Raw genomic sequence first — 25,763 nt, 5'->3', positions numbered from 1 at the left:
CTTTTAAGACTGTTGTACAGATCAAGTGAAATATCATATGTGAAGTTCCTTGCAAACCTAAAAGCAAAAAAAAAAAAAAAAAAAAAAAGCTAGCTGTTCTTTTATTAAAGTTAATAATAATGATGATAAACAATTGATTATTTGTCTAAATGGGAAGGATTGTTAAAACCATGTTATGACCTTTTGAGATTACTGTTAGGAACTATGGTCTCTAAATTTTAAATTAGTGATTAAAATAATATGTTGTGAAGAATATTTAATAATATTCTTTTTGGTTATAGTCTTCTTAAAGTATTTTTAAAGAATATGAACTACATTTTTTTAAAAAGTAAGCCCACAATTTGTATGAAGTGTGAATGAAATAGTAACTAAATTATTATTTAAAGTATATTCACTAAAAACACAGACACTTTTACATTTTTGAAGCCATATAAAGCAGAGAAGTATAATATAACTTCATCTAAAAAATACTTTTATAGTTTAAAATTGCTTCTCTTTTAAAAGATGTTCAGTATAGAGTCTAAGAAGAGGAATTCTCTATAGACAGATTAGCTATTCCTTTTTTATAGATCACATTATACTGATAGCATCAACCTCCAGGATATTTCCAAATAAAACCCACACTGAAAAGATTTCTGCTTTATTATCTACCCATACTCTCAACAACAGATGTATTTTTTCCCTTATTTTTTTTTCCTCCTGGGTAGATAATAAAGCAAAAATCTTTCTGCATAGTCTTCAATATTGCAAAACCTTGTGTTCCAAATAAATATATAACTCTCAAACACTGAATATGAATTACCTTTATTATAATTGTTTGAAAAATAGAATAATCTGGTTTGATTTGGGAGAATTATATAGTTCTTTAAGTGGCTCTATTCTTCTTTTTAAAAAATGGTCCCTTGGAAAGCATTTTATGAACAAAAATATTTATAACAGCTCTCTTCTCATGACAGAAAAAAGGAAATTGAGGGGGCTGTCCATCAAATGAGGAGTAGCTGGATAAACTGTGGAATATTATTGTTCTAGAGGAAATAATGAACAGGATGCTTTCAGGAAAATCTGAAAAGTCCTCCTTAAACTCAAGCAAAGTGAAATGTACTGTGTACAAAGTAACAGCAATGTTCTGGAATGATCAGCTGTAAATGGCTTTGCTATTCTCAGCAGTACAATGATCCACAACTACTCTGAAGGACTTATGATGAAAAATTCCATTCATACCCAGAGGAGGAACTGATTATATCTGAACATAAATTGATTCTCTCTCTCTATCTCTGTGTCTCTCTGTCTCTGTCTGTTTCTCTCTGTCTCTCTCTCTTTCTCTCTCACTTTATTTTTTGCTTTTTTGGGGAGGTTAAGTTTGGATAATCTATGTTTTCTTTGACAACATAATTTTTATGCAATGTGGTTTCTTAATGGGAGCTGGGAAGGAGAAAAGAGAGAGGAAGAAAATCTAGAACTCAAAAGTTTTAACAACAAATGTAAAAAAATTTTAATTTTACAATTACAAAAAAATTGTAATTGGGAGAAAATATTAAATAAATAAAGATTTTTGCATTTAAAATGTTCCTTCTTTGTTAAAAGAGCAATCCACTTCTAGTAATGTATGAATTATGGAACACCATGTTATCCTGCATAATTCAAAAAGACCATGATGAACAAATGGTCATAATGAAGAGGCTACAATATATTACAATTTTTTTTTTGCTGAGATAATTGGGGCTAAGTGACTTGCCTAGAGTCACATAGCTAGGAATTGTTAAGTGTCTGAGGTCACATTTGAACTCAGGTCTTTCTGACTTTAGGGCTGGTGCTCTAACCACTGCTAGCTGCTCCAACATGTCACAATTAAAGAATTATGCAAAAGAAACAGTATTAAGGCTTTCATTAGAAAGATAAATGACTGAAAAAAAAGTATATTGATTATTTAATGACAGCAAGAAATGTTGGATATGTTAGAGAAACTGAAGGGACCTCCTTCCTCCCATGGAGAATTTATTGGAGATAAGAAGGCAAAGGACACATGATAAAAATATGTGCCTTGATCCTGAGCTGTACTACAGTGTACATATTATTACAATCATAATGTCAATAACATGTTGAAGTCAGAAACAGAGATATTAGGAAGATTTGATGGAAAGGATTTTTTTTGGCATGTTAAGTCTGAAATACAAATGAAACATGCAAGTGGAAATGTTCAAATAGGTGAATGATGAAATGAGACTGGAACTCAGTAGAGAAATTAAGGTAGTATGTATAGTTCTGGAAATCCTATGCCTAGAAAATTAAAGACTACACAAGCCAAAGAGATGGTATAGGGCAAGAGATAAGAACTGAGACTTGGAGAATGCTCCCAATTAGATTTTAGGATATATATAGTGACTCAGGAAATGATTCTTGAGAAGTAATGGCAAACAAACAATGAACAGTGCCAAGAAAACCCAGAAATTAGTGTTTCAGTCTGTGGTGAAATCAGAAGCCAGAGGGTAAGGGCTGAAAAATAAGTGATAGTAGAAGTAATGTCCATAAGCATAAATGTTTTTTTCTAGGAGCTTGACTTTCCATGAGGAGAGATAATGTTGTGATCATACTTTTTAAAAGGATATATGCATACATATACACACATTTTATTTTCTAACTGAAATTTTTTGAAGTTATATTTTCCCTTATTTTTAGAATTTTAGAGCACGAAAGCTGGAAGAAATCTAAGAGATCAACTCCATCTTTTTATAGATATTTGTTTTTAAAGAACACATATAATATCTATGAAATAGGAAACAATTTCAAAACTTAGACCCATTTTAAAGATGAATTCCAGAGAGATAAAATATTATCCTTTTTTGTTGCTTGGAAACAGACAAAAAAAAGAGGAAAATAATCTATTAGTTAAAGTTTTGAAAATACTTCATATCCTAGATATATTCACCAAATGTTTTTAGTTTGTTATTCCATTTTCATTTTTTGAGTTCCCACAGTCATCTTTGTCATTTATTCCACTGTTAGTACTTAAATTACACTCCCAATAAAAAATAATATCAACCTTGTCATTTTCAGTTCTCATTTTCTGTTCTCCATTACAGAAACTTCTAGGGCATCTCTGACTTTGAGATAATAAAATTTCAGTTTGGTTTTTTTAAGAGCTCAGATTGTTTTTCATTTTTATTACATATTCCAGAAACAGTGCTAAGCACAAGACCTTAAAAGTAATCAGTATCTAACAAATGTTGAGTGGAATTATAAGTAAGGATAGAAGAGCAGGCCCCTCACTTGTTTTTCCACTACAACCACTCTTTGTGAATTTCAGTCATTTTTTCAAGTCATATCTTCTTAATTCCACCTAAAGTTTCCTGGGCAAAGATATTGAAGTGCTTGGCAATTTCCATTTCCAATTCATTTTGTAGGTGAGAAAACTGAAGTAAACAGGATTGAGTGTCTTGTCCTGAATCTTATATCTCTGAGAACAAATTTGAACTCGGGAAGATAAGAGTTCAGGAATCCTGAATCAGGTTTCCAGGTTTGGCACTCTATCCATTTGACCACTTAGCTGCTCCAATTGTGTTTTTATTTTTCCCCCATAGATTTCTTCAAAGTAAGCCATCAAAATCATCCTTTCAGAAATATGCTCTTCAATAAAACAAAAACTAATTTATTTTGTGGACAATGATTGCATATAAGAAGGCAATAAAAATACATATATTAGAAAAGGTGTTCTTAATTTTTTCATTGCACATAACCTTTTTAGGGCAGTCTGATTTAGTCTATAGGTTCCTCAAAATAATGTTTTAAAATGCATGTGATAAAGTAGATGGAATTGCAAATGTAAAGGTATTTAAAATGTTTTTGAAAAAAACAAGCTCATCGATTCCATGTTAATAACCCTTATATTAGAGAAATTTATGTCAGAGAACAGTTTTGTTCATTATAGAACATGGGTTTTATTCAGGTCTCTTTTCTTTAAATACCTCCAGTTATCTAATAAATCTGTTTCTGATTTAAATCATCCATCCTAGTTTATTGGAAGGATCATATTCTTTACTGTAATCTCTACTTCATATTCACCCTGCAGTTTTGCTAGCAGAGTCTTTGACATATGCCCAAACTGAATTTGTCCTAAAAAGTTGATTTGGAGGCTACATTACCCCAGGTGTCAGATTTCTAAGGTTCTGTATGAGATACAGTATGTTTTTGCCTTTTCTACAGTCGCTTTTTATTTATTCATTAAATTAATCATTAACAATAAGAAAATGTCAATTAGCATAGCAAAGTAAAGAATATGCACACATATCTGCCATATACACACACAAATCTACACTGTTATCTAAATTCAATTGTTTGGATAAGTTAAAGGAAATAGAATAATACACTATTTGAATGACTATAACAAAATTTATTTTAGAAGAATGTAATTAACTTTAATAAAATTTGAACTCACCTGATAGCCTTCCACTGTTTTTTCTAAAACATGTTTCCAAGAAACAGAGATTTCAGAAGAAGATAGGACTTTTATGCTTATATCTGTAGGAGCTTCACTAGGTGCTGAAGAATTGATAAAATATATTTCTTAATTTTCAGTGCTACATTTACAAATCTAATATGAACACTTACATTTTAATATACACTTGGTTTTATTTTATTTTAACATTACTTTAACTTTTTTTTTTGAGTTCCAAATTCTTTCCCTCTCTCTCCCCCTTTAAGAAAAACTTTCGTTTTTATTGTATTGGCTTTATAATGAAACCAAATAGTTGGTTAGCCTATTAGGAAGTTTCTCTATAGGGGATTATGGGAAGAACATGAATAAAATGTCATGAAGAAGCGTAAACTGTACTAGTAGAGGGAATATACTCTTAATTCCATTAAAATATTATAACCTAGCTTCTCAAGAAAATTAATAATATCACAATAGTCAATATGGATAAATGGATAAAACTGTAAGGTATATTATTCTAATACTCATTTGGTAAATAAGGAAACTGAACCCAAAAAAGTGAAAGGACTTGATATACAGGATATGAATTCTGGTTTTCTGATTGCAAATCAGATGTTCTTCAATGCTGTCTCAAAAGAGGAAAAGAATTAGAATAAATTAACGTCCAAAATTTTAATAATACACGAAATTATTGTTGTTCTTACTAGCAATTAGGAAGTAGCATACAAGTCTGTCTATAGAATTTATCTACTAGCATCAGAAATAAAGTATAATTAATTTGGAATGTCTTTTTTTTTTACTTACCATCTTGTGCAGAATAAATGACTGCTGTAAGACTGAATGGTCCATCTCCTTTGTTGTTAAAGGCTTTCACTTTTACTTGAAACTCAGTGGAAGGAGACATTGTTTCATCTTTATGAACATACCGACCAATGTCTGGATTAGTAACTGTTACTTTTTTCCACTCTTTTCCACCAAATGGCTTGAAGGCCACTATGTACCCAAAATTGTTGCCATAGTGATATTCCCGTGACAAAGGCTAAATAGGAAGAAAAGATGAAATCCAATTGAGTTATCTAAATGAATTTACCAGAAAATTTAAAGTCATTAAAGGAATAACAATATTGATATGAATTGTACATTTTTAAAAGAAGAGACCCTACTATTTTATCATTCATTTATTTTTCAATCATGTTCAACTTTTTGTGACCCCATTTAGGGTTTTCCTGGCAAAGATATTAAAGTGGTTTACCTTTTCCTTTTCCAATCATTTTATAGATAAAGAAACTGAACAGAGGGAGTTAAATGACTTGTTCACATAACTAGAAAGTATCTGAAATCAAATTTGAACTCAAGAAGATGATATTTCCTTACTCTAGATCTGGCACTTATCTCCCCAGATATTGTTATACCTGCTCCACATATTGCCAAAAATAAAAAGACCTAGAGAAAAAGGAAATCAAATAATGAAGTAGGCCAATAATCCAATTATAACCATCTACTTTACTCTAATGATTAGAGGTTTCTCTGGAAGCTACAAGGAGTCATGCAATTTTGAGGGGGAAAGGAGTAACCTGGTTAGAACTGACCTTTTAGAAGATCACTATTGCAGATGAATGGAAGATGAACTGAATAGTAAGAGGCTTTTTCTAGGATCAATCAGGAGACAACTACAAAGTCTAGGAGAACTAGAACAGAATAATGTAGAAAGAAGTGAAAATTGAGGGAAAGAGAGCACTGAACAACGTCAAAGCCTATAGAGAGACAAAAAAGGATGGGGATTAAGAAAATGTCAGCAGAGTTAGAAAGTACGAGCTCATTGGTAATTTTGCAGAGTGACGTTTTGATTGAATAACAAGTCAAAATGGGTAAGACAAAAATGGAGATAAGTGAGAGTATAGAACAATTAGCTGGAGAAGATAGAATTGAAAGAGATCACTTATGTGTGCAGAAAAGTTTGCCTTTCCCTTTTTGTAGTGGCAAAGAACTGGAAACTGAGTGGATGCCCATCAGTTGGAGAATGGTTGAAGAAGTTTTGGTATATGAACCTTATAGAATATTATTGTTCTGTAAGAAATGATCGGCAGGATGATTTCAGAATGACCTGGAGAGACTTCCATAAACAGATCTAAGTGAACCAAGAGAAGAACCAACTGAACATTGTACACAGCAACAAGATTATATGATGATCAATACTAATAGACATGGCTGTTTTCAATAGTGAAGTGATTCAGAACAGTTCCAATGGATTTGTGATGAAAAGAATCATCTGCATCCAGTGGGGACTGAATGTGGATCACAACATAGCATTTTCACTTTTGTTGTGGTTTGCTTGCTTTTTGATCTGATTTTTCTTGGCTAGCATGATAATTGTGGAAATATGTGTAGAAGAATTGTGCATATTTAACATATAGTGGATTACTTGCCATCGAAGGGAGGGGGTGGGGAGAAGGGAGGGAGAAAAAAAATTGGAACACAAAGTTTTTCAAAGGTGAATGTTGAAAACTATCTATACATATATTTTGAAAATAAAGAGCTTTAAAAAAAAAAAAGAAGTTTGCCTTTGCAGAAAAGGCCTGCTAGTGAGAGACAGAGGTAATGGTAAAGCCATATGATGGGTGCCATAAGATGAGGCAGATGAGAGAAGAGGGAACTCTAAGAAAAGAGCCATTTTTTCCCCAGTAAAATATATATTTTTAAATTTCTCAGCGGAGAAGATGGAGGAGGGAGAATCATAGGAATTCTAAAGAAGGTTTGAAAAGACACTATATTAAGTATTATAATGAGTTAGGGAAATGTAAAATGATTGTCTTTCAGTCATCAAGGGATAAGTTTAGGAAACATAAATTCATAGTGGACTAGTCAGTACACTTTTGTAACCTTCTTTAGTTTCACTCTAGCACATGAATGGAAGGGAAAAACTGATCTGAGGCTAAGAGTAGACAGAGTAATATTATAGATGTAAATAGGAGAAAAGGGACTTAAGAAAAGAGAATAGTATTCAGCTGAACTGATTTATTAATACAGAGAAAGGAGTATCATCTAGTTAGTGCAGAAAAGTACTGATAGGGTCAAAGGAATGGAAGTTATGGTATGAATGAAGAATAGGATTTGGGATTATAAGGCATAAAGAAACACTTAACACTCACTAGCTGTATGACCCTGGGTAAGTCACTTAACTCCAATTGCTTCACCAAAAAAAAATCTATAAGGAAAGAGGGAATGATAATAAATTATGATTAGATAAAGGAATTTCTAAGTTCTTAAATATGGAAGTGGTGCATTACCCAGAGGTAATGGCAAAATAAAAGGTATAACCACTGTGTATGATTGACGTAGGATGAAGAAATAGGTGTTTAGTAAGATGAGTTAGGGTTTTTAGGGAGTATTAATATATGTATTAAATATGTCATTGTCATATCAACATGAAGGCAGGTATAGAGAAGGGGAGAAAGACGGGTAATGAACTCATTTAGAAAAAAAAAAGCGTCCTTGAGACAGGCAGACAACAGCCACCACAATTCTAATTGAGTACTTGATGCAGACTGAGTGAACCTCAAAGGAGAAGAGGTAACTAAATGATGATAGGCAAACCTAGGAATGGAAATGGGGAGCAAGAAATATTCCAGAAGACAAGGAATATCTGGTAATATAGAAGCTCCAGATTCAATAAAGATGCAGGGCCAGAGATGGATGTCATCCTGGACCTTGAGAATAGGTACAATGACTTCATCATAAATTTTGTATAGGTATTTCACCTGGACTTAAGAGTTTGTGGGGATCTATAGAGTTAATGGGGAAATTTGAGGACATAAGCTACAATGCGTTACCACATATCTTAAAGTTATCGTTATTTTCCAATCATCCTACAAGAGACGTTTGAAAAAAAGGTTTTAAATTTTGAATTTTTCTCCTATAAATTTCTCAAGAGTCTCTACTGACACTGAAGAAGCTCTCTAAAGTCTCTGGCTTGTTACACTACCATTCGCTCCTTTTCTTTCACTTTCTCAAATTAAAGTTCTCCATTATATTGTAAGAAGCAGGGAAGGAAACAAGCCTATATGGCAGACACTGTTAAGGGCTTTACAAATATTATCTTCTCAACAATTCTGAGAAATAGATACTATTATTGTCCCCATTTTACAGTGGAGCTAATTGAGTCAGACAGAAGTTAAATGATTTGCTCAGGGCAATATAGCTAGTAACTGTCTGAGGCTCAATTTGAATTCAGATCTTCCTGACTCTTCCTGTACCTTCCTGAGACAAAGCACACTAGCTTCTGCATCACCTAGATGTAAGTCACCAAATACTTCTCCATTCTAAATCATTTTTCAGAGTATAAAACTTTCTTTTAACGATGTCTTTCTTTTTTAAAGCCCTTAAGTTTTAGAAGTAGTAGTCATGAAAAAGGTACATAGGAACCCAAATTCTTCACTTTATTGTGCAAGATGTCTTACCATCATTTTCTGGATTACTCTTGAAAATATTAAGATGTGATTTGCCAGTTTGTGTAACATAATCAGGCTTGCAAAAATATTATTTGCTTATATAACTTGTACTAGATATATCTCCTAGGAAGAGAGTAACTTCTCTCTATTATTAATCTTAGGTCAAAAATTGAATACTTTCATACTCCTCAATAGAAGTATTATTCCTCACCATTTCTTCCCAAGATATTTATTAAATGATTTTTCATATGTAATGATATATGAGTATTTACATTAAGATTCCCTAGAAGAAAAGCATCTGTCTCTTCATGAGAGAGTTCATTCTTTCTTCTTCATAAAAAAAAATTCAGATCCATTTTATAATGGATCAAGTATTCAATTGTCTCTACTCTCTTTCTCCTCTATATTTTTCCACTCTCTGATATTGTGACAAAGAAAGAGATTTATGTGTCCTTTCAGATTATTTTTCCTCCTGATTATTTTTTATGAAAAAGCAGTTCAGATATTCAGTTTTGGGAATTAAAAACCCTTCAAAAGAGCTCTCATTCATGTGATGCCTTACAATTTCCAAAGCACCAATAGGAAAAGTAATTATTATTCTTATTTTATAACTCATGTCTAAAACAACTTGATGTGATTGATTTATCAATTTGACATTTTAAGGCAGAGAGGAATAGAGAATAATAAAATTTATTTTAAATATCCATAATTTTTAAATTCACCTATGTTTATTTAAAACTACACAACAATTTAAGGTACTGTTAATATAATCCATAGAATACATTATATTTCTCCTTGATATTTCAATAATTAAAGCAATATTGAAATTTACATGTGGGTATGTGGGTTGGTGATTTTCAAATCATTGCATTTTTCACAAATACTTACCACCCACGTTATTGTCAATTCACGGTTGCTTCCCCCTCCTCCTCCTACATCTGAAGGAGCCACATTAGGTGCTAAAATAACAAAAGATATTTCAGATACAACAGTCAATAAAGAAATCATATTGCTTATCTAACCTAGGCAAGGCAAACTTATGGCTCACCCTATTAGAATAATAATAACCTGCAATAGAAGTCGTGATTTACCCTAACCTCATGACTGGTCCAATGGTTAGATGAAATAAAGTGATTTCCCCCAACAAAGGATAGCAAAAAATAATTAGTGGAAAACATTCTATTTTCATCATATTGGGCTTTCACATGAAATATTAAAAAACATTATAAAGTTCCATCTGTGATTCCAGTATGAATCACATTTCAAGTACTTTAATACCCACCAAATAACTAATTGTTGAAGCTAGAAAAGAAGTTTCCTTCAAATTATTTTCCCAAATATTTGTCCAATTTTTTTATAAAGCAAATACATTAAATGTAAATGTGTCAAATCTAAGAACATTCATTAAACATGTATCATGCACCATGAAATTAAGTCTCTCTAGAAGAAAAGCAATAGTCTCCTCCTAAAAGAGTGAATTTCCTCTTCACAAAGCACAGTGCTATGTGCTACGATACAACGATGTGAAAAAATAATCCCTTATTTTGGTGAAATCACAGTATAATAGGAGAGCATGCAAAATGTTAAATACAATCAATAAACATTTAATAAGCATCTACTATCTACTACAGCCAGGCTCTGTGTTAAGTACTGAAGTGTAATGTTCAGACTAGCTCTCTGGAGGATTAATCTTAGAAGAGGAATAAAGAGGCAGGATTCATGTGGATGGTCAAGTATGAACACCAAATGTAATATCCGGACTAGTTCTCTGGAGACTCTCGGTACCATCCTGAGTCCTGGATCTTAGGAGAGGAGTGAAAAGGTGAGACTTCATGTTTGACCACCCTCATGAGTCCCATTTCTTTATTACTTTCCTAAGATCCACTTCTTTATTACTTTCCTAAGATCAATGCCAACAAATATATACAAAACTAGCTATTATATATAAAATAATTAAGAAATAGTTAATAGAGAAAGCATTGGAATTAAAAGAAATCAGGAAAGGCTACCTTCAGAGGTGAAATTTAATTAAGACTTAATGTATGCCAGGAAGGTCAGTAGTCAGAGAAGAGGAAAAACTTTTCAGGAAGGAGGAACAGCCAAAGAAAATGCCCAGGGCCAAAAAATAGAGTGGAGCAGCCAGGAAGCCAGGGTAGGTTGATTGAAGAATATGATGTAAGTAGACTGAGAAGGAAGATGGAGATTAGATTGGCTCTCAATGCCAAACTGCACTTTGTATTTGTTCCTGAAGGCAAAAGGAGGCCAATGAAGTTTATTGAGTTGGGATGATGATATAATAGAATGAGCATTTTAGATGATTTAGAAAGACGTGAAGTGATAACTGCATTAGAGTGGTAAGAGAAAAAAAAAGGGGAATATTTGAGAGATGTTGTAGAGGTGAAATCAGGAGGTCTTGGCAATATCTTGAAGTGATAGTAAGGAATCCATGATGATTCCTAAACTGTAAACCTGAGTAAATAGGAGAATAGTGTTGTCCTTCACAATAGGGCAACGTAGGGAAGGACAGAGTTTGGAGGAAAGTTTTGTTTTGGACATAATAAGTTTCAAATGTCTACTAGACATCCAACTGGAGATGTTTCTGAGAGTTGGAGAAGCAAGACTGGATATCAACAAAGAGACTGGGTCAGAATACAGAGATTGAGAATCATCCGCATAAAGATGGCAACTGAATCATTCAAGCTAATGAGATCACCAAGTAAAGGTTCTAGTAAAGGAGACAAAGAATAAGTGGTCAGATAGGTAGGAGAGAGTGGTGAGGAAGTGAGGTAAGGTGAGGAGAAAGTGGTATCCCAAAAACCTAGAAGAAGAGAATATCAAGGAAGAGAGAATAATCATCAGTGTCAAAGTCGGCAGAAAATGATGATTGATGAAAGGCTACTGGATTTATCAATTAAGAGACCATTAATAACTTTGATTAAAACAATTTCAGGGAAGTGTTGAGTAGGAAACCAAATTATAATAGAATGGCAGGAAAATGGAGGCCCTACTGTATAAAAAACATTGACACAGAATGAATTGGAGATCTCAGAGGGAAGGTACTGGCATAACAGGTGAATGGAAAAGACTTGTTGGAAGATTTTATAGCTGAGACTAAATATATATATATATATATATATATATATATATATATATATATAACATTTAAGAAGTAGAGAAGAGTAGTCCAGGTATGGGCTATAACCAGTGAAAATATCTAGTCTTGAAAGATAGTAGTATCATGTGGGAACCTAGTGTCATTTTCAAAAATGACACTCTGAGTAGTGTCAACCATAAAATTAAACAACCAGAAGTGTTTGAGAGTAAAATATAATAAGACTGGAAAGGAAGGAAAAGATATTACAAAGGACATAAAAGTCAGAAAATTTAATATTTGAGCTTAGAAATAATAGGGAGACATTGGCTTCACTTTAGGACAATCACTTTGGGGCTGCTAGATGACGCAGTGGATAAAGCACCAGCCCTGAAGTCAGGAGGACCTGAGTTCAAATCTGACCTACTTAAAACTTCCTAGCTGTGTGACCCTGGGCAAGTCACTTAACCCCAATTGCTTCAGCAAAAAAAGAAAATAAAAAACAATCATTTTGATGACAGTAGAGGATAAAATGGAATAAGGTAAAACTTGAGGCAGAAACAACAAATTGACAACTGATTGGAAAGACAGAGAAAGGCAGATAGGCAGACAAGAATAGAGAGATAGAGAGAGAAAAGGATGACACATGGGTTGTGAGCATGTGTGACAGGAATATAGTGGTGCCCTTCAAAAGAACATGGGAAGAGGAGAAGCTCAAGGAAGGAAAAGACAATGATTTTAGTTTTGTACATGTTGAGTTTTAAGTCATTTTTGAGACATATATTTTGAGAGATTTAATAGACAATTGAAGAAATGAGACTAGAGATCTCTATCCTATTCTCCCAGTCTCTATTTATGCTATTCTGTCTCTACTTTTAACTGGTCCTTTCTCAAAAGTGTTTTTCTTATGACTGCTCCCTCTGCCAATCTGCTCTCCCTTCTGTCACTGACCCTTCCCCTCTTTCTTGTATGGTAGCATATTTTTCTATTACTCAATTGATTGTGTATACTACTCTCTGAGACAATTCTGATGAGTAAGATTTATTCACTCTCCCTTATCTTCATCCTCTTTTATTTCATTGTAAAAGCTTTTTCTTGTCTCTTTATCCCCATTCAACCTCTCCCTTTTTCTTTTTTTCTAATATATTTCTCTTACTGTGGTATTCTTTTTCCAAAACACAGCCAGGTGATAAAAGTTCAGATCTTTTATTGTGTCCTATATATTGTGTCAATATATCCCAGTTAGCTCAGAGGCCTATCTCTCCGCTTGGTTCTAAGAGCTCCGCCCAAATGTCTCCAAATCCAAAGGTTTGTCCTTCTGATTCCAACCAGCACCAAGGTAGAAGATGCAATGCAATCTCTCTTGCCTTGAAGATAGGGCTTGTGGGCTTCCTCCCAGAGTGCTCCTCTCCGACCCCTGGGAATGTTCCCAAGTAACTCCCTCGAGTGGCTCACTGGAGCTGTATTTATGCTACTTCTCCGAGAGTGGGATTGTGGGATATCTCCCAGCATGCTCTCTGACCCTAAGAGCTTCAATGGGAGGTGTGAATTCAGATATCTCTTTCAAAGCCCTGAAATCTCCCAAACATGTGAACTCTATTAAGTACTTAGATACTTATGAGCTCTCTAAAGGTGTGAACACAAGCATCGTTTCTATCAGTTGTACTTAGTACCTTGTTTCAAGTTCTGGCCCAAAATATCTCCTTCTAAGATTAAATCAATCATATTGAACCATGACAAATTAGATAATTATTGTCTCTATCAACTCCAATGGCTTAACAGTTTGTAAAGATTCCAACATCTTACCCCTTATTTTTTGTTTTAGATATCATCCTTTTAAATTCAACTCAAAATAAATTGTGTATTATTTTCTGCTCTCATCTTTTTAATGAAATTGGCTAAAAACTTACCAATTGTATTAATTTTTCAGAGAATCAGATTTTATAGCAAATTTTGTTCCAGATCCTTATCTTTATTCTGTTTAAGTCTTTATTTGTTTTTTTTTTGGGGGGGGGGAGTGTTTCTTGAAAGATTGTAAGATTTTGTTTTCTCACCAATTTGTCATACTTTTTTCAATTTATTTGATTGAACTATTTACATATAAAAGAATGAAAAGTAGATTTATAATTTCTACCATTCATTTCTCATAATTTCCTCTACACTCAAAAAATTATTTTATTTGCATTTTCAGTTATTTTTGTTTAATTTTCTTTAAGGCAATTCTGTTCCCTCAGGTTCTCTTCCTCTCACCCTCAAACCTTTTCTCCTACTATTTATCACCACTTTTTCTAGTTTTCTAGTTTTAGAATTTTACTTATTAATTTGTTTTTCTTCTTTCTATCTGTCTAATTCTTCTCTTCATTTTAAAATCTCTGTAAAATCTCCTTCCTTCCTTCTCCCCTTTAACATTTTTTGTTGGTATTTTTTTCATTTTCTGCATTTTTTCTAAAAAATATTTCTTTTATTCATTCAGTTAATGAATACCTTTTTTTCTATCTATTCCAGACCTATTGCTTGTATTAATTTAGCCCTTCTTTGGCTTCTATATTCTTTATGGAATTCGTGTTTCTAAGGCACCTATTTTAAGCTTCTTCTTTGAAGGATTTCTGTGTTATTTCCTTGAAGATATCCTCTATCACTTTTTTTATGTGTGTGTGTTGTGCTTCATTCCTAGAAATATCACTTCCTGGAGGGAGAATCAAGATGGTATAGTAAAGCAAAAACTCACCTGAGTTCTCCCCCCAAAATTTCCCTCAAACAACTTTTTAAAAATGCCTTCAATCAAATTCTGGAGTGGTAAAACCAACAAAAGGTTTGGATGAAACAATTTTCTAGTCCAGAAAAACTTATAAAGTTAGTAGGAAAAAGCCTGTCTCAGCAGTATAGTGCTAGGACCTGGAGACCAGCATAATTCCAGCAAAGCAAATCATACTGGTGTCCCAATGGCAGGCATTGGAGGCATTTTAGCAGCAGCAACAGCAGTTTAGGGAGCTCTCAACCCACAGTGAATAAAAGGGTTGATTAACTGGTCAGTAAGAGGCTACAGAATACCATTCACTGGCACTGGGGGGAGGATTCGTCACACTGTCCATAGGTCTTCTAAGTCACAGTCTACAGCTAAGAGGAGCAGGGATGCAGGAGCACAGTTCATGGTTCCAGGGCAGAAAAGCATGCTTGGAGTCAGGAAAGTAGTGAGGGTATCTCTTCTTAGATATATCACCTTGAAAGAACCAAAAACCTTCAGACTATTCCCCAACTAACTCTGAAAACAATAGCAACAAAGGCCTGAAATTTGGGATAGTACCCTCTATAATTCAGGATCAGAGCACAATTTTAACATGAAGTTAAAAGTCAAGAAATGGGCTTGGAAAATGAGCAAACAACAACAAAAAGAACAAAAAAGAAACTCAGAAGAAGACAATGACATCAAAAGAGCTACATGCAAAGCTTTAAAGAAAACTGTGGATTGGTCATAGACACCCCCATTGAATGGGTGGTCCACATTTTCCAAGTCCTGGAAAAGCTCAAAAAAGATTTTAAATATCAACTAAGACTTAATACTTCCTAGCTGTGTGAACCTGGGCAAGTCACTTAATGCCAATTGCCTCAGAAAAAAAAAATTAAATAAGAACAATAGAGGGAATATTGGGGGAAAGAAACTCATTTCAGTTTATTCAATGTTTTATTTTCAAAATTCAATATTTATTTAAATGTATTCCGTGGAATACACATCAGGTACATAATACACAATAGTAACAGACCATGGTAATCTAAATTGGTAAACACAAAGATTCAAGCTTTTGGGACAAGCACAGACTATTTGATAAAAACTTCTGGAAAACTGGAAACAATTAGGCAGGAACTAGGTATAGACCAACATCTTGTGATTATAGAATTTGGACATAAAGGATGATACCTTAAGTAACTAGGGGAGCATGAAATAGCTTACCTGTCAGATATATTTAAGCAAAGAATTCACTGGCAGAGAAGTCATTTGGATTATATTATATTAAAAAGTCCTTGCACAAACAAAATCAATGCAGCCAAGATTAGAATGAAAACATAAAACTGGGGAGGGGAGAATTATAGCAAGTTTTTCTGATTAAGCCTCATTTCTCAAATATATGGAGAATTGAGTCAAATTCTTAAAAATATGATTCATTCCCTAATTGGCAAATGGTCAAAGAATATAAACAGGTTTTTTTCAGAAGAAGACATCAAATGCCTGTGTTTTATAGGTAATTTGGGTATATTCTTCACTTCAGAGGATGATCTGCTTCATTAGCTGGAAGATATTCTGAATGTCTTTTTTTCTTAATATTTTTTATTTTTTTTTTGTACCAAAAGTTAGAAAGTTGGTAAACTGATGAGATAGTTATAATGAATGAAAGCATATATATGAATTTAATTTCCTACTTATTTTTCAAATTGCCAAAACCCAGATTTCCAAAGTTTATAATAAATCAATAAATTATATAATTATTGGTAAAGAAAATATATTTTTAAACAAGAAAAAAAATTTTAATGTTTATTTATGGATATGAAGCAATTGCTTTCAAACTTGGGAATACAACAAAATCATTTATTCATTTATTCATTAATGAAAACACCCTAAAAAGAACAAATCGTCTGATTAGCTCAATCATTCATAAATACAGGACATGTAATAAGTACTGAGATCCCATAAACTATATGCTTGTTTACTCTTCATGTCTGTTTCCATTTTGTAAGATAATTTTTTAAAACAAAAGTTTACAGAAGGGGAATCAAGACAGTGTGTGGGGGGGTGGGGGTGGGGGTGGGGTGGGTGTAAAGATAACAATGTTTTTCTCTACATACCAGCACCCTCTGTTTTGATTCTGTTTGATGGTAAACTGGGCTCTCCTGTTCCCAAAATATTGGTTGCGACTACCCGGAATTCATACTCCATCCATGGGATTAGGTCTACTGCCCTTGCTGATTCCATATTCCCTTCAATATTTGGTGGATCTAAATGAAAATAAAGAATACTTTTAGTAAAAACTTTTTTAAAATTAGCTAGATAACTTTTGCTTTATTCATATACCCAAATTTACTTGCTCATTTTGGGGAAAACATGAAATAACCAAGAAATAAAACATGTAAAGTGGGAGATGATGAAATATATTGCTTCAAAAAAACCAGAAAATTATTTTCATGTTGGAATGTAAGAGTTATAAAGTTTTATATGACTGAACCTATAAGAATAAGAAATCCTGTAGCTGACAGATCTTTCTTGGTACATATAATGGTGAGAGAAACTTGGAATTAGATAGAAAGGTGACAACCAACAGCTATCTTCTGAGATACATGCAGTTTGAAACAGAATTAGCAGAAAATATTAGAATGTCAAGATTCCTTTAGAATTCATTTAGTACAATAAATTCATTTTACAAATAAGGGGGAAAACTGGCCCAGAAAGAAGTGACTTTGCTTTAGGTGATTTAATCAGTAAATAGCAGAATAAGTTTGAAGCAGTGGTATTCAGAGTATTCAGGAGGACTAGCATCTCTGGTGTAAGGGTTTATCGAGCCTTTATAGTATGCACAGGAGCTACATCCTGGTAAACCACCTTGGCATATGGGCTAAATTTGATTGAGGCCTCAAAGCTGTCAGTGAGTTAAGAAGATATCAACCCCAAGCATGAGACGATGTTCCCTAGAAGAACAGAAAGATGAAAATGAAGGTGGCAGAAGCAGGCATTGTGGAACTCATAGAAACTGGTCACCCATGGAAGACACCAAAGACACCCACTGCATTCCTAGTAATACCACTTATCTTGACTTTTGTCCTGTCGTTGGATTTTGATAACAGAAAGAGAAAGTAAGGCTGATGACTTTGTGCAACTCTGTCTTACTTAAACCCACAAATCAAGACATCACTCCATGACATCATTGGTCCTCTTTGAAAACAAAAAACATTGGAAATGATACACAGTAAAGGACATACAATAAAGGTAGATAACATTGAGTTAATGGGTCTGAATAATCAGTAGGATGCTGGCATCTTTGACAGTAATAGTTAAGTTTAAAATGGGGAGATTTTTGGAGAGGGAAGGGAAGATAATTTCTATTCTGCACATGTTCGATTTTGATATTATCTGTTGTATATCCAGAAGTTGTCCAAAGGGGAGTTAGTAATAGCAGACCAGACAAGTGATTATTGAAGGAAGGGATACAATGTTTACTTTCTTTCTGTGTGGGACAAGTTAAATCTCAAATCATCAATAGATGAAATACTATAATGGACCCAGTCCACAAAGCTTCATTATTTTCTCCAATTCCATTCAGTATCATATGAATAGGAGCAAAGGAAGCAGATGGTGAAAATGATTCGGGTTACAGTTGGGCAAAGCATAAGCAGCAATAAGACAAGAGAATGGGAGCTTAGGGCATAATTGAAATGACTCACCAAGAGGTCAAAAAAGGCAAGGGAAGACATTATACCTAATGCAGGAATTATGGTTTTAAAAAAAGAATTGGGAATTCCAGGGCAGAGCCAAGATGGCAAAGAGGACACACATTTCTTTCTGACCTTCTCCAACAATACACAGACTAATTGGCAAATCCAGCCTCTAAAATTAGCTCTGAACTGGTAGGATCCACGGATATTGGGAATGCAATAAATTACCCTTAGAAGGTAATTTTGAAGATAACCAGAAAAGATCTGTTTCAATCAAAACTGGGAGGGAGACAGCCAAGCACAAGCAGGCTGCATACAAACACCAGCAAAGAGTCCCAGGACAGTGAGGACTCGACGGGGTGGTGCAGACCCTGGTTGCAAACCAGTAGATCAGACAAAAAGTTATAAAACATCCAACACAAACACAAAAGGTAAATAGCGAACCCTGAAATGCCAGAATCTCATGGGATCTGGCCACACCCACCCAGCAGGGGAGTAAGTCAGTATTGTCCTGACACAGCCGAACCACTTATACAGGAAGCTACCACCGTGGAAAACCTCCCCCACCCTAAAAGCAGACCTTAACTTTTTTTTTTTTTTTAATGAGTAAAGACTTTGATGATCGACACCTTCTATGGTGAAAGAGAAGAACAGATTTCAAACGCTGAGGAGACTAAAGGCAGATTGTCTCCACATGAAGCCCCCAAAGGTGATATAATCTGATCCCCATAGCACAAGGCTCTCCTAGAAGAAATTAAAAAGGCTCATAAAAGAAAGCTAGAAGAAAAATGGGGAAAGGAAATGAAAACCTTGCAAGAGCGTTAGAAAAGGGCATATAACTTATTAAAAGATAGATTTGATAAAATGGAAAAAGTAAACAACTATCAGAAAAACATAATTTGTGAAACAGAAAAAGAAAATAGTTCCTTAAAAAAAAGGATTTGTGAAACAGAAAAAGAAAATTCCTTAAAAAACAGAATTTGTGAAGTGGAAAAAAACAAAACAACTCATTAAAAATTTTGGACAATTACAAAAAAGTTTTAAAAAGTAAATGAAGAAAATAACTCACTAAAATTCAGAACTAAACAAATGGAAATAAATGACTCAATGAGACAACAAGAATCAGTCAAGCAAAACCAAAAAAAAAAAAAAATGAAAAATAGAAAAAATGTAAAATATCTAACTGGGAAAACAACTGACCTGGAAAATAGATCCAGGAGAGACAATCTAAGGATTATTGGACTCCCTGAAATTCAAGATGAAAAAAAAAAGCCTAGACACTATTTTTCAGGAAATCATCAAAGAGAACACACGAATGTCATAGAATCAGAAGGTAAAATGACCACTGAAAGAATTCACCATACACCCCCTGAAAGAGGCCCCAAAATTTAAACTCCAAGGAATATCATGGCTATTTCAGAACTATTGGACCAAGGAAAAATTATGACAAGCAGCCAGAAAAAAACAATTCAAATACCAAGGAGCCACAATAAGGATTACTCAGGACCTAGCAACTTCCACTTTAAAGGATCAAAGGGCCTTGAATCTGATATTCCAAAAGGGGAATGCAGCCAAGAATAAATTACCCTGATAAACTGAGCATTTTCTTTCAAGGTAGAAGATGGGCATTCAATGAAACTGGTGAATTCCATTTATTTTTGATGAAAAGAGCAGAGCTAAACAAAAAATTTGACCTCCAAATATAGAATTCAAAAGAATCATAAAAAGGTAAAAAGAAAAAAAAAGTCTAGAGAACTATTTCTGTTATGGGTGTACATAAAGAATACATGTATAATCTGGTTTTACTATTAAAATATAAAAAACAGATGTGGAAAGGGGATTGTAAGAGAATAAAAAAAGGGGGGGGAAGTGGAGGTAAAATGAGGGAAATTACATATCAGGAGGAAGCAAAGAAAACCTATCATAACTGAGGGAAAAAAGAGAGGATGGTGAATATTGTATGAATCTTACTTCCATCAGATTTGGCTCAAAAAATAATATTAGATATATTTTATTTCACTGAGAAACTTCTCTCACCTTATAAAAAATTGGGAGGGGAAAAACAAAAAGGGAAGGGGTAGGCTAAATATAAGGGAAAACAGAAATAGTAGGGGAGAGTTATAAGAAAGAGGGAGGGATCTCTAATATGGGAGGACAGCTTGAGGCAAGTAGTGCTCATAAGTAAAATACTGAGGAGGAGGGAAAGGGGGAAAGGAAAGAGAAAATATAATTTGGGATTAATAAAATGGGAGGAAATACAGAATTAGTAGTTTTAACTGTAAATGTGAATAGGGTGAACTCTCCCAAAAAACATAAGCGGATAGCAGACTGGATTAAAAGCCAGAATCCTACAATATATTGTTTACAAAAAACACATTTAAAACAGAGCAATACATATAAAGTAAAGGTAAAAGACTGGTGAAGAAAAAAAAAGCAGGAGTAGGCATCCTGATATCAGATCAAACAAAAGTAAAAAGTGATCTAATTAAAAGGGACAAGAAAAGAAACTATATCTTACTAAAGGGTACCACAGATAATGAAGAAATATCAATATTAAACATATATGTACCAAGTGGTGTAGCATCTAAATTCATAGAGAAGTTAAGAGAGTTGCAAGAAGAAATAGATAGCAAAACTGTAATATGGGAGATCTCAACCTTCTTTTCTCAGAACTAGATAAATCAAATCACAAAATAAATAAGAAAGAAGTTAATGAGATAAATAAAATACTAGAAAAGCTAGATATGATAGATCTTTGGAGAAAATTGAATGGAGACAGAAAGGAGTACACTTTCCTCTCAGCTATTCATGGAACCTATACAAAAAATGGCCATATATTAGGACATAAAGAGCTCAAAATCAAATGCAAAAAGACAGAAATAATAAATGCTTTTCCCCCCAGATCTCAATGCAATAAAAATGGCATTCAATAAAAAGCCAGGGGAAAATAGACCAAAAAGTAATTGGAAACTAAATCATCTCATCCTAAAGAATGAATGGGTGAAACAGCAAATCATAAACATAATAATTTCATCCAGGAGAATGACAATAATGAGACAACATACCAAAATTTGTGAGACACAGCCAAAGTGATAATATGGGGGAATTTTATATCTCTAGATGCTTACTTGCATAAAATAGAGAAAGAGAAGATCAATGAATTGGGCTTGCAACTAAAAAATCTAGAAAAAGAACAAATTAAAAACTCCCAATGAAATACCAAACTTGAAATTCTAAAAATAAAAGAAGAGATCAATAAAATTGAAACTAAAAAAACTATTGAATTAGTAAATAAAACTAAGAGTTGGTTTTATGAAAAACAACAAAATAGATAAACCTTTAGTTAATTTGATTAGAAAAAAGAAAATCAAATTGTCAGTCTCAAAAATGAAAGGGAGAATGAAGAGGAAATTAGAGCAATTATCAGGACTTACTTTGTGCAACTTTATGCCAATAAATTTGACAACCTAAGTGAAATGGAGAAATACCTATAAAAATATGGATTGCCCAGATTAACAGAAGAGGAAATAAATTACTGAAATAATATAATAGTGGGAAATAGAAAAAGAAATAGAACAAGCTATTAATCAACTCCCTTAAAAAAAAACTCAGGAACAGATGGATTTACATGTGAATTCTACCAAACATTTAAAGAACAATTAACTCCAATACTATAAAAATTATTTGAAAAAATAGAGAATGAAGGACTCCTACCAAATTTCTTTTATGACACAGACATGGTACTGATACCTAAACCAGGCAGGACAAAAACAGAGAAAGAAAATTATAAACAATCTCTCTAATGAATACTGAGGCAAAAATCTTAAATAAATATTAATAAAAAGACTACAGAAAATCATCCCCAAGATAATACACCACAACCAAGTAGGATTTATATTAGGAATGCAGGGGTTGGTTCAATATTAGGAAAACTATTAGCATAATTGACTATATCAACAACCAAATTAACAAAAACCTTATGATTATCTCAATAGATGCAGAAAAAGCATTTGATAAAATCCAACATCCATTCCTAATAAAAACACAAGAGAGTATAGCAATAAATGGACTTTTCCTTAAAAGTCAGTAGCATGTATTTAAAAACCATCAGCAAGCATCATATGTAATGGAGATAAACTGGAACCATTCCCAATAAGATCAGGGGTTAAACAAAGTTGCCCACTATGACTATTACTATTCGATATTGCATTAGAAATGCTAGCTTTGGCAATAAGAGAAGAAAAAGAGATTAAAGGGATTAAAGGAGGTAATAAGGAAACCAAACTATCACTCTTTGCAGATGATATGATGGTATACATAGAGAACCCTGGAGAATCAACTTAAAAACTATTAATAATAATCAACAACTTTAGCAAAGTTTCAGGATACAAAATAAATCCACATAAATCATCAGCATTTTTATATATATATATCACTAACAAAATCCAACAGCAAGAGATACAAAGAGAAATTCCATTTAAAATAACTGTCAATCGTATAAAATATTTGGGAATCCATCTGCCAAGGGAAAGTCAGGAATTATATGAGTAAAACTACAAAACACTTTCCACACAAATAAAGTCAGATCTAAGCAATTGGAAAAATATCAAGTGCTATTGGATAGGTCAAGCAAATATAATAAATATAAACAATACTCCCTAAACTAATCTACTTATTTAGTGCTATACCAATCAAACTCCCAAGAAACCATTTTACTGACCTAGAAAAAATAACAACAAAATTCATCTGGAAGAACAAAAGGTCAAGAATTTCAAGGGAATTAATAAAGGGAAAAGCAAATGAAGGTGGCCTAGCTGTACCAGATCTAAAACTATATTATAAAGCTGAAGTCATCAAAACCACTTGGTACTGGCTAAGAAATACAGAAGTCAATGAGTGGAACAGGTTAGGTTCACAGAAAAAAAAAAGTCAATGAGTATATCTATCTAGTATTTGACAAATCTAAAGGCCCCAGATTTTAAAATAAGAATTCACTATTAAATAAAAACTGCTGGGAAAATTAGAAACTAGTATGGCAGAAACTAGACACAGACCCACACCTAACATCATATACCAAGATAAGATTAAAATGAGTTCATGATCTAGACATAAAGAATGATATTATAAACAAATTAGAAGAACATAGGATAGTTTACCTCTCAGATTTGTGGAGACCGCTATTGATTACAAAATAGATAATTTTGATTATATTAAGTTAAAAAAAATTGTACAAACAAAACTAAGGCAAACAAGATTAGAAAGGAAGCAATATACTGGGAAAATACTTTTACATCCAAAAGATAGGATAAAGGCCTCATTTCTAGAATATATAGAGAATTGACTCAAATTTATAAGAATTCAAGCCATTCTCCAATTAAGAAATGGTCAAAGGATATGAACAGACAATTTTCAAATGAAGAAATTAAAACTATATGTAGTCACATGAAAAGGTGCTGCAAATTACTATTGATCAGAGAAGTGCAAATTAAGACAACTCTGAGATACCGGTATATACCTGTCAGATTGGCTAAGATGACAGGAAAAGATAATAAATGTTGGAGGGGATGTGGGAAAACTGGGACATTGATGCATTGTTGGAACTGTGAATGGATCCAACCATTCTGGAGAGCAGTTTGGAACTATGCTCAAAAAGTTATCAAACTGTGCATACCCTTTGATACAGTAGTGTTTCTACTGGGATTATATCACAAAAAGATCTTAAAGAAGGAAAAGGGATCCACATATGCAAAAATGTTTGTAGCAGCCCTTTTTGTAGTGGCAAGAAACTGGAAACTGAGTGGATGCCATTAATTGGTGAATGACTTAATAAATTATGGTATATGAATGCTATGGAATACTATTGTTCTGTAGGGAACGACCAGCAGGATGATTTCAGAAAGGCTTGGAGAGGCTACATGAACTGATGTTAAGTGAAATGAGCAGAACCAGGAGATCATTATACACAACAACAATAACACTATAAAACAATCTATTCTGATGGACGTGGTTCTCTTCAACAATGAGAGGATTCAAACCTGTTCCACTTGTTCAGTGATGAAGAGAGCCATGTACACCCAGAGAGAGAACCATGGGAACAGAGTGTGGAACCCAACATAGCATTCTCGTTCTCTCTGTTGTTATTTGCTTGCATTTTGTTTTCTTTCTCTGTTTTTCTTTTCCTTCCTTTTTGATCTGATTTTTCTTGTACAGCAAGATAACTGTATAAATATGTAAATTAATTGGATTTAACATGTATTTCAACATATGTAACATATTGGACTACCTGCCAGCTAAGGGAGAGGATGGGAGGAAGGTGGGGAAAATTTGGAACAAAAGGCTTTGCAAGGGTCAATGTTGGAAAAATTACCCATGCATATGCTTTGCAAATAAATAAATTAATCAATTCTTAGATTTTTTTTAAAAAGAATTTACTGAACACCCCCTGAAAGAGACCCCAAAATTAAAACCCCAAGGAATACTGTGGCTAAATTTTAGAACTATAGGACTAAAGAAAAAGTATTACAAGCAGCCAAAAGAAACAATTCAAATATCAAGGAGCCACAATAAGGATTACTCAAGAACTAGCATCTTCCACTTTAAAGGATCAAAGGGTCTCGAATCTGATATTCTGAAAGGCGATGGAACTTGGAATATGACCAAGAATAAATTACTGAGTATTTTCTTTCAGGGAAGAAGATGACATTCAATAAAACTGGTGAATTCCATTTATTTTTTATGAAAAGACCATATCTAAACAAAAAAAAATTTGACTCCAAATATAGAATTCAAAAGAAGGAAAAAAAAGGTAAAAAGAAAATACTCTTTAGAATTATCTTTTTGTTATGGGTATACAGAGAGAGTATATATATATATATACATATATATATATATATATGTATATATATATAATGATTATCTTATAATATAATATATAATATAAAAAAGAAACTAGTTGTGGAAAGGGGATGTTAATAGAAAAAAGGGAAAGTGGAGGTAAAATGAGGGAAACTACATCTCAGGAAGAGGCAAAGAATATCTATTATAATTGAGGGAAAGAAGGGAGGGTGATGAATATTGTGTGAATCTTACTCTCATCAGATTTGGCTCAAAAAAAGAATATTAGGTATATTTGGTTTCACCAAAAAAACTTCTCTCTCTCTATAGAAAAGTGGGAGGGGAAAGGAAAAAAAAAAAGGAGTAGGCTAAATAGAAGGAAAAATAGAAATAGTAGGAGGAAGGTATAAGAAAAGGGGAGGGTCTCGAAAGGGGGAGGACTGCTTGAGGCAAGTAGTATTCATAAATAAAATACTGGGGAGGAGGGAAAGGGGAAAAGGAAAGGGAAAAGTATAATTTGGGGTTAATAAAATGGAAGGAA

The 25,763-nt window shown here is 33.3% G+C and overlaps 1 protein-coding gene across 3 annotated transcripts in view; it reads right to left on the bottom strand.

The window, feature by feature from the left end:
• Positions 1 to 25,763, bottom strand: part of CNTN1 (contactin 1) — a 249,196-nt gene that overhangs the window by 21,447 nt on the left and 201,986 nt on the right. For all 3 annotated transcript variants that reach the window (XM_031938160.1, XM_031938162.1, XM_031938161.1), the window contains exons 16-19: positions 16,808 to 16,957; positions 9,766 to 9,836; positions 5,234 to 5,468; positions 4,433 to 4,536 (exon numbers count right to left, since the gene is read on the bottom strand). In XM_031938160.1, coding sequence (XP_031794020.1) covers positions 4,433 to 4,536; positions 5,234 to 5,468; positions 9,766 to 9,836; positions 16,808 to 16,957 — 560 coding nt within the window. The remainder of the gene's footprint in view (positions 1 to 4,432; positions 4,537 to 5,233; positions 5,469 to 9,765; positions 9,837 to 16,807; positions 16,958 to 25,763) is intronic.

Source organism: Sarcophilus harrisii, chromosome 5 (genome assembly GCF_902635505.1).
Source record: "Sarcophilus harrisii chromosome 5, mSarHar1.11, whole genome shotgun sequence".
In the NCBI taxonomy this organism is placed as follows: domain Eukaryota; kingdom Metazoa; phylum Chordata; class Mammalia; order Dasyuromorphia; family Dasyuridae; genus Sarcophilus; species Sarcophilus harrisii.
This window is presented reverse-complemented; position numbering and strand designations above follow the sequence as displayed.